The sequence below is a fragment of the Orbicella franksi genome, chromosome 1, assembly GCF_964199315.1.
Source record: "Orbicella franksi chromosome 1, jaOrbFran1.1, whole genome shotgun sequence".
NCBI lineage: Eukaryota > Metazoa > Cnidaria > Anthozoa > Scleractinia > Merulinidae > Orbicella > Orbicella franksi.
The window spans coordinates 24,902,408-24,912,439 of NC_138145.1; the positions used below are offsets into that span (position 1 = coordinate 24,902,408).

At 38.5% G+C, this 10,032-nt stretch overlaps 2 protein-coding genes across 3 annotated transcripts in view; one reads left to right on the forward strand and one right to left on the reverse strand.

Moving 5' to 3' along the window:
• LOC145498374 (chloride channel protein C-like) overlaps window positions 1–10,032 on the forward strand; it is a 34,286-nt gene that overhangs the window by 16,215 nt on the left and 8,039 nt on the right. For both annotated transcript variants that reach the window (XM_081478303.1, XM_081478310.1), the window contains exons 15-19: window positions 575–645; window positions 1,296–1,396; window positions 2,907–3,076; window positions 3,823–3,874; window positions 4,535–4,659. In XM_081478303.1, the coding sequence (XP_081334429.1) occupies window positions 575–645; window positions 1,296–1,396; window positions 2,907–3,076; window positions 3,823–3,874; window positions 4,535–4,659 (519 nt within the window). The remainder of the gene's footprint in view (window positions 1–574; window positions 646–1,295; window positions 1,397–2,906; window positions 3,077–3,822; window positions 3,875–4,534; window positions 4,660–10,032) is intronic.
• LOC145498390 (lysosome membrane protein 2-like) overlaps window positions 4,660–10,032 on the reverse strand; it is a 5,517-nt gene continuing 144 nt past the window's right edge. The window contains exon 1 of the mRNA XM_081478322.1: window positions 4,660–10,032. This exon is cut by the window's right edge and continues 144 nt beyond it. Within this exon, the coding sequence (XP_081334448.1) occupies window positions 7,726–9,252 (1,527 nt within the window). The 5' untranslated portion in view covers window positions 9,253–10,032 and the 3' untranslated portion in view covers window positions 4,660–7,725.

Below are 10,032 nucleotides of genomic sequence, written 5' to 3' on the forward strand. Positions count from 1 at the left end.
CACGTTTAAAAGTGGTTAACTAAACAAGGTTAAAAATTATTTTCTCATACCATGAATGCATAACCCATACTTAACCAGGTAAAACCCTGTTTGATTAAAATATGTTAGCAAAGTGATTTGAACTTTGTCCTCACAAAATGACTGCAAAGCGTAATTGACAAATTGTAAAAACCTAAACTTGGATTAGTTAAACTAGTTTAGTTGGTGTGAATGGGGCATTACATTGAAGCAGATTAAGAGGTCGTGGTTTTCGTTAAACATTTAAATATAGTTTGAGCTCTAGTACGGTGCCCACTGTTGTCTATTAATTAACCTTTGAGCTTGAGATTGGAAGGTTCAGGTTTGAGTCCAGACACTCTACGATTATGATTGCATGTGTTGCTTAGCAGTGATTGTTGCTTAGCGACTTATCTAAGGAAAATCAGGGCTTGGTCAGTTGGAGAGTGTAGTCAAAAATAATATTTCGTTCAGCGTAGGAGCAATCAACTGCTCACAGGGTACTTTATTGCTACAATCTATGCACCACATTAAGTTTTGTTTGATTTGGCATCTTACAGAAACCTATCCTTTTCAGATTTATTGGTGGAACGTATGGCCGTATCATTGGACGAGCCATGGTAGATTTATTTGGTGTTCACTCCTCAGGTTTGTACTCTGAGAGCTTTTGTTTGAAGCTAATTAGAAAACTGTGCTTGAGCTTTTGACACCCACCTCTCTGTTCTTAGCAATTAGACTGATTACACAGTAATTATTATAAAAATACTAACAAAGGAAACAAACAGTTATAATGCTCGGAGGGGAACTCCCCTATAAAAAGGATCTAGGGTGATGGGAAAGTTCCCGGGGGACTCCCATATCAAAATGACGGGGGTGCTCGTCGGAAAATTTGAAAAGAACGCCTAGGAACGCCTGTTTTGTGGGCTGGTTTGAAATTCTTTTCACCCCTAAGAGGTACCAATTCTAAAACAACACATTATCTCCAGCCATATTTTTTTCTGCTCAATACCCTAAAAGGTACTGCAAAAGCTCCTGCTGTGGACCTTTTGATGCTGAATACCCTAAGAGGCACCAAAAATGCTTTTTAACCCCTAAAAACTGACTTTTACCCAACGTGAGCATGTCACATCACTAATTGCCTTCAAATAAGAGCAAAAGTCAAAATATTAGACAGTTTGCTTAGATAAGAAAAAAAAAAGCCAGGCAATGATATGAGCTGATTGATAGCAAAAGATGAGAGAAGCTCAGCTTAGTTCCCTCATGTTATGAATCAAGAGTCTTTAACCATTTCATTTCAGGTTACTGGGCGTGGATGGACCCAGGAGCTTTTGCTCTCATAGGGGCAGCATCATTCTTTGGTGGTGTATCAAGGCTAACTATGTCATTAACGGTGATTATGGTGAGTAAAACCATTGCTCAGGAGGAATGTACAGTTTGTGTCTAACAAAGGTTTAGTCTAGGGAGGATTATAGTTTAGTTGGTGCTAGGGTGGAGTTTTGAGAGTTGGTTCAACTCCATTTACTTTGAATAGAAACAGAGATCTACAGTTATCATTTTATGGATACCTTAATGCCTTAATGAACTTGAGGATCCACCTGTCTAATGGAGCCCGTGATTTTACACACCAAAAATGCCTACGAAAAAGACGACTAAAACTTCTTAAAACCCAGATGATTACCCTATGTCATAGAATCTTTAGGCTTAAATCAACAAGAACAGCTCCTAGAACACGACTTTCCACCAAAATTGCCAGTTTCTCTCACACCTCCCTGGTGTTTTATCTTGAGTACCCATTGCTTACTATTATAATCCGCGATATACGAGGTAAATTTATTTTAATTACATTTGTCACTTGCATGGTTACACTTACCTCACAATACTTTCATAAACAATACGATATAACCAATCAATCAATCAATCAGAGTGTAAACCACGTAATAGTTATACAACTAATAAACATGTAGCACTCTAAAATATACAATAATCAAAAATCTAATAAAAACCTATGTAAACTAACACTGAATTACAATACGTAACCACATCATTTAAGGTGGCTCAAAACAGTTTCCAGCACTTAAATTTTGATGGGTCGTTATATTCACTCTTTATCACTTGATGCTACAGTCATGGTATCAAAAAACTGCCCAGTCATTGATAAACACGTTGTTATCATTTTTGTTTCACAATAGGTTACCATAACAACAGCATGACCTGCTAAAAACACCCTTAATTACAGCTTTAGGGGCTTATAATTCAAAAACGGCACGGTGAATTTTTTTTATAGTATCAATTTTTGATAAGAATGATAAGACGCAACTTTTGGCAAAGTTTAAAAAAATTATGTGAGTGGGGTCAGAGCCACCGTAAATTTTCGAAGATTTAAGGTGGCTCTGAACCTCACCGACAGAATTTTTTTAAACTTTGCCAAAAGTTGCGTCTTATCATACTTATGAAAAGTTGATAATATAAAAAAAATTCACCGTGCAGTTTTTGAATTATAAGCCCCTAAAGCTGTAATTAAGGGTGTTTTTAGCAGGTCATACTGTTGCTATGGTAACCTATTGTGAAACAGAAATGATAACAACGTGTTCACAAATGATTGGGCAGTTGTTTGATACCATGACTGTAGCATCAAGTAATAAAAAGTGGATATAACGACCCATCAAAATTTAAGTGCTGGAAACTGTTTCGAGCCACCTTAAGGCGCCTTGCATTGAACACATTACTGTCATCACTCTATTTATATCACATTTCAATAATTGCGTTGTTTACCTTACCTTACCTTTCTTACATTACCCTACAATAAAATACGTTACTTTCCTTGAGAATCTCCTGAATTCTGTACAGAACAATAGCTGTTGTTGTTGTTTTTTTTTTACTGTCGTTAATTCTTTTCTCTCTTCTCGCAGATGGAGATTACAAATGACATTCAGTTTTTACTACCGATCATGGTCGCCATTATGGTAGCCAAGTGGGTCGGCGACTTTGCCACGCATCCCTTGTACCATGCATTACTGGAATTGAAGTGCATTCCCTTCCTTGACTCTGAACCTGTTATACTGCACGAGGGATCAAAAGCGTAAGTCTCAAAAATAACTAGTGAAATAGTTGAAAACTTCGTGACACCTACTCAACCAATCAGCTTCACAACTAAACCAGTGTAAAATGCTCCTTGCACGGTTCTCATGTGGGACTGAAGCGAGAAGAAAGAAGAAACAAAATGGAATTTCCCTGTTCTTTTTTTTGTGTCCTTATTACACCGAAAGAAAATTTGTAACCACACAAGGCACCGCTTGTTTCCTGCATCATCACTGGTACACTTGAATATCAGTAAACTTTTAAGCGTGGATACAAATGAAAACAGAGAAATTAAAAAAGTGACAGTGTAAAGCTGCTGAAAAGAACTAGAGATTATGTTTTACAAAGCAACGGTGTATGTATTTAGGCTGTGCACGGCCTCTTTAACTTCCACACTTAGTATTTTCCCCGTAGATGTTTAAAGTCGGTTACCAACCAGAAGTCGATTAGCCCTCAACCAGAAGTCGAAAACACTATCTATTTCTCGTTCTTTAAGTCTGGGATGGGGGCTGATCGACCTCTGGTTGGGGGCTAACCGGCTAGGGGCTAATCGACTTGGGGGTAAAGGACCGGTTAAGGTCGTATAACCCCCTAACGAGAAAATACGTGACTTGTAGCAGCTAGATTGGCAGCTACCTCATTTCATCAGGGTATTCACTATGCATGTTGTTAGCCATTGTTTCGTTTGCTGTACACTTTTAAAGGTCCTATAGTTAGTAAGTTTTACAGCATCTCTCTTTCTTTCAGGATTAACTTAGAGTTGTTTAGAGCTGGAGACGCCATGTCCTCACCTGCTATTGTAAGTTCAAAAATGAAAGAAGTCAGGAATCTAATGACATTTTGGTTTCCAAAAGCCAACTGAGGGGGAACAGTTTCATAGTGTAACACTGCATACACCTTACTTCAGTGTTATGAGTACTGTACTTTGTCTCGCAACACTGTTTTGAAACGCGAGATGTAGGCGAACTTTTGCAATGTAAGTTACGTTTGTGTATGACTAGCTCCTTTTAAAACACGCCTTCTCCAAGGGGGAGGTTCCCCTTTGGGAAGCTAACAAATGAAGTCTTCCACCTTTTGTTTTAACTGTAATGATGTCGTAAAAATCTGTGAGTAGTTTTAGAGGAGCCTCTTGTGTGTTTTTTTAATTTCTTTAATTTGATCACGGCAAATATTCGTCAGCTTTAAAAACAATTTATAAATAACTTATCTATAACTAATGTAATGTAAATTAATTAAATAAAAATCTATTTTCCACGAATGCCTTGCCTTACAATACTTGTTGAAGTAGACGTTTAAATTGCCCAAGGAACCTTGCTTCCCTTACGTCAGAAGGAAGACTGTTCCAAAGAATAAATAATGTAAAAACGTTATATAAACTTTATTTACCCTCGGTAGTGTTTATGGCCCCGCTATAGCTAAAGCTATTTTTGTAATAGTTTGTTCGTGTACTTTGTTCAAGGTGGTACACAAAATAGAATCTGTGGAGCGTCTCACTCGTATGTTGTTGGACACACCTCATGGTGGGTACCCTGTGGTCACCAAGACGGACGTAGGGTACGAGGTGTTCTCAGGATTGATTTCCAGGTAAGGCAAAATAAGTGTCTAATCACACAAATGCTCTAATTTCGGAGGGCTGTGAAGGACTTCGCTTTCGGGGCTTGATGATTTGTTTTTCGTTCCCTTTTTCCTGGGATGGGACATGATTCCAGAAAGCTTAAGAAGGAATCCACCAGAAGTTCGAGTAACAAGTGGACAAAAACTTTGTACCAAGATTATTTACATTGTACAAGAAACTTCTTTGCGACTGTTTTAAATATCTCCTCAAAAGAAAAGATTTCTGTCAACACCAAATGTCGAAAACAAATTTTGAGGTTCATAAGAAACACTTAAAAGGTACTAGTAAAATAAAACCGATGGTGAAATTTTACCTGTGATTGCACAATTTCTCTGATTTTTAAAATTTATTTTCTCGAGATTTCTTGGGAAATTGTCTTTGGTGTTATTTCAGGCTACTATTTACATCTCTAGCTTTTAGAAAATGCAAAAAGGTCTGTTCTATAATTAAAATTATTCTAGTACAGGGTTTTTGTCCACGGAAAACTAATATTGCTCGATCCCCTTTCGGAGTTCGTCTTAACTCGCAAGTTCAAATTGGTTGAACTGTGTGAATCCCTATAGTGTGGGAGCATTCAATTAAAGGTATTGATCATTATACGCGCTACCTAACTAATAAATCACTGATAACTACTACAATGAAAGAAATGATTAAAAAAAACCTGCTTTACAAGGAAGCCTTGTACAAAAGCAAAATAAAACTTACATAAGACTGCCATCAAAATCATAATTCTTCAACTTAGATTTAAATTCATCAAGAGAGGGTGACTGACGAGTATCCAAGGGTAATCTATTCCACAGTACGGTTTATTATACATTATAACGTGGCTCTAACTTTTCCGTTTGTGGACGAAATCCTAGTTTTAACTAGTTTTTGATCATTCAATTGAAAGCCACTGAGAAGTACTATCATGTGGTGCTGTTTTGTTATTAGCATTTTGCAAAATGATTTCATGATACCCTCTTCCGAAAGGTTGTAAGGTGTCATATCTCTGGAAGAATGTATTTTCATGTGATTTCAACAGCTATAGGTTTTAAAAAAAATCATCACACAACGTTAACTGCTGCGTTAACTCTCGTGGATGTTTTGTCTTGTTTTCTGGGGCTATTTTGGTAGCTGCTTATTCTGTTGAAAAGTTTCTAAAAACATCTTGTTTGTTACTATACTGTTGAAGATTACAAAGCACGCCTATTGTTTTCTCTTTCTGCTTACAAATGAAGTGCACATTAAAGTTAGTTTATTACATTCAAAATTAGAAATCTCCTGTGTACTAAAAGGGCTGCAAAGAATGTATTTTCATGTGATGTCAACTGCCTAAGGTAAAAAAAATTCATCACACGAAGTGTCAAGTGATTTCCACAAATGTAGCGTCAACTCTCTTGATGTTTCGTGTGGTCTTCTGGGGGTTATTTTGATAACTTTACCTTTTCTGTTGAAGGCTTCTGAAAACATCTTGTTTATTACTGTTGAGATTGTAAATCGCGCTTATTTTGCTTGCAAATGAAGTACAAATTCAAGTTAGTTTATTACAATCAGAATTAAAGACAGCTGCATAAAACGAGAATACAATGTAGTTCTTGCTAAATCTAGAGCACGGCTTGGCCTTCAACAATTTCTTTGTCTGCAACTTAAAAAATAATAATAAAATAATATTTAATAATAATATTTAATATTTCTAAGGCGCAAATTAACATGTGAATATGATCAAATGCGCCTAACAAACCATATGAGTAATATAAATTAAACGATATGCTATGAATAGTGTGATTAATTTAAAACTAATTATTTACAATAATTATGTACATTAGGCTAAGGTAACGAGCTAAAAATTAAAATATTAAAAACAAGGGATCTAGTAAAAATGTATATAAAACATCAAGAGCTATTCAAACGCTTTTCTAAATAAAAAGGTAATAATTACGGCATAATGAAGCATAATGTGGAACTGACGTATCGCCTGTGCAACTGTAAAGGTCCAGGTTGTTACAAACGCGATCTAGGGCGATGGAGAAAATTCCAAGGGGGACTCCGTGTCAAAAGGACGGGGGTGCCCGTGGGAAATTTTGAAAAAAAAACCTAAGAAGCTCTAAGATCATGTTTTGTGGGCGTGGCTTGAAATTTTTTTTCACCCCTAAGAGGTACCAATTCTAAAGCAACACATTATCTCCTGTCATATTTTTTTTCAGCTCAGTGCCCTAAAAGGTGACGCAAAAGCTCTCGCTGTGGAGCTTTTGAGGCTGAACACCCCATTGAAAAGGGACCAAAACCGCTTTTTAACTCCTCAAAGGTACGACGAGCATCCCCCATCCTTTTTATATGGGAGTCCCCCCCCCCCGGGGGGAGGAATTACACTTTTCCGATGCTCCCGACACTACAGTGTCATCCAGTTGGCTTTCCTTTTGTCATACCCGAATTGCCAATCATTCCTGTGCGACTAAAACACGAGCTAATTTAGAGATCTGCTCGCCGTGTAACCTCTGCAGTGTAAGCTGAAACCACAAATATGCATGAGTGGGCGTACAAATTCTGGTCAACACTTGAAATTGGCGCGCCATTGGGGGGGGGCATGGAAAATTTCGGCTGCCCTACAGCGAGGAAAAAGATGTGTTTTACGCTGGTATCAGGAATATTTCTGCCGGCTTGTACTCGGTCAGTCGATTATCAACTCGCAGCTTGTAACAAAACCGCGTTCTCCTATCTACGAGCAATGAAAAAAAAAAAAAACGTTTTTATCAGGGCTAGGCACGATAACGCGACAACGTTCGTGACTTTGTGAGTGAAATTTTTTATGATCAAAGTAGGTGTTTTGGAATAAAATCGATGAAGAATGAAACCGAGATTTAAACTGAGAGATTGATTAGCCGTTCTATCAGCACATCGAGTCTCATTGGTCATAAGAAGAAGTGGAATATAGCAAATATATATAAAGCGGAGATTGATTATATATTCAGCTATATTTTGTGCGCGCGTTACCTCCACGATACAAAATTAATTATATAAAGAAACTATCTAAGCATGCTAAAAATTAAAGTAGATTACGTTTTAGTGGATTCCCCATCTGCAATCAGTGGTGTCCTCTCATCTTTAACGTGCGATCTTTCTTTTCGTCGCTTTAAGATCCAACAAAAGGCGATCACAAGTTCAATAGTCCCGATACAAATCAACGTTCCCGAGACCCAAGGAACAGCTTTCATGGCAGTCAAGACTTGTTTCATAGTGTTGGCTGTTGACGCATCCACTGACACGCTGTTGTTTAAGTAGACGATGGGCAGTATCACCTCTTTGACGCCTGCCATTTGTAGAATATATTTTGTAGGTTTAATATTCACGTTTAGTTGAAGCTGTAAACTTAAATGAAGAGGGAGACCAAAGTGCGGTTCAATGTCGAAAAAGGTGCCATGTTCTTCCTTTATTGGGTCTAAGCCTCCTACACTACTGACCAGAGATGGATCACCTTGATAGAAATGCGGTTCAGAGGCAACTATCGCTGGCACGGAAACAGGAGTGTCTTTACAAACGCTTGCATCAAGTATCCCGCTTGGAAAACACCCATTAGGACAAAAGCCTCTGTTTGCAGGGTTAACACTTGCGTTTTGCCACAACTCTTCGGGGTATGTAAACCTCAACGTGTCCACGCCGTGAACAGTTGTTTGCGAACCATATACAAAGCGCATGGACCTACACAGCTGCACATAAAACGCGTACAGCGTATCATCGGTGCTGGTTTGAGGAGGAAATTGCATACCGTCGCTTCCGTTGAACATGTTTGCCCAGGATGAGTTCCATAAACCTACATTCGGTTTTCCCTTCCACTCGGTCCAGACTGCAGCTCGGCTGATGTCTGATGCCCCAGTGTAAGTAGTCACGACGCCATCTAGACTGTTGTTATCCATCATCCGGAAAATAGGGTCGATATCTGGAAGAAAAGATAAGTGATACTTGCGCTTGATCTCGGCAAAAAACTCGAACACGGGGTCTTGGTATCCCCACAGTAACTCGTCAACAGTAGTTATCTTAAAGAACTCTTCCTTAAAACGTTCGAAAATGATGCTAAATATCATCGATGATCCAGGATAGGTTTTGGAAACTTCTGATAGAATAACCAGCGGTACATTAGGCAGTGTGACTGTATTTGTGTACGGATCACACGAGGAACAGGAGCAATCGGTATCAAAGACATACTTGGTAAACTTGTTGTACGAAACCGTGTAATTGTTGTTCCAAGTGATGTTCTTCTTGGTCTGATGAACCCTGTAGCAGGAGGGTCCTTTCTGACTGACATAAGGGTGGCCTCCCTGTTTTACCTCCAGTGGATTCTCTACATTGAACATGTAGAACTGCATCCGAACAGGCACAGTAGGTGACCTCCATTGCTCATACAGAGCAGAGCTCGGTTTTATAACAAGCTGCGAGTTTATAATCGATTGTATCCATTTGTTTGCTTGGGTGAAACACACGGTGCCGAGTACAAGAAGAAATATTCCTGATGTAACTAACAAACATATCTTCGTCCTCGCTCGGCAACAGTCCCGCTTTTTCTTCGTTCTTCCTTCGCTCAGCATGACTGACAAATGTTACCTTGGCGTGACGTAAATCGTCTGTGAGTGGTAATGTTAACCCGTAGTTTTCGAACGGGTTATACAGAGAGCTAGGTGGTAGAACCCTATCTTTATCCGTCGATAACCAAATCAGGGAAGGAAAGGCATATAGTAACGGGTCAATCCTGCCAAGCCATGTCTACTCTCTGACCTGAATGAAAACATGTTGAGTTACGTAACGTGAAATTTTATTTAAATACCCCGATATGAACTGATCATGTTACTGAACTTACGCGGGGGTCTATACATGAAGGCCGTATTTTGGCTGGGTATTATGGTTTTAACCCAAATATCTCGTTCACGTTTCAAGCAGTCAAGAATCTCTCTACTCATCCCACATATCTATGTTTTGGGCTCTTTTGTAAATGTTTTGGTGATTTTTGGGTATATTTAACCATTTGGAGATAAATAGTTTTCCTCAAAGGGTTAGTAAAATTTATGGAAATAGGAAATTTTGAAGATTTAGTGTTGATTTAAAATTAGAATATAAAGTTTAAAATTGGTAGACGTACACCAAACAGTTGTCCACCAACCTGGGGTGCCCTTTCTGCCCTTCCGGGGGGCGTTGAACTGTCTGGTGGTGCTCCATAACCCTTTTTTCCCTATTAATCCCTCTTTAAACTTCCTAAAATTTCAGTTAAATTCAGGTAGAGTTCCGCCTTACCTCAATAGCCAGCCATGTTGTGTGTTGTTGTTTTTTTTGTTTTTGTGAAATTCTATGCAAAAAGAAACAGTGTTCAAAGA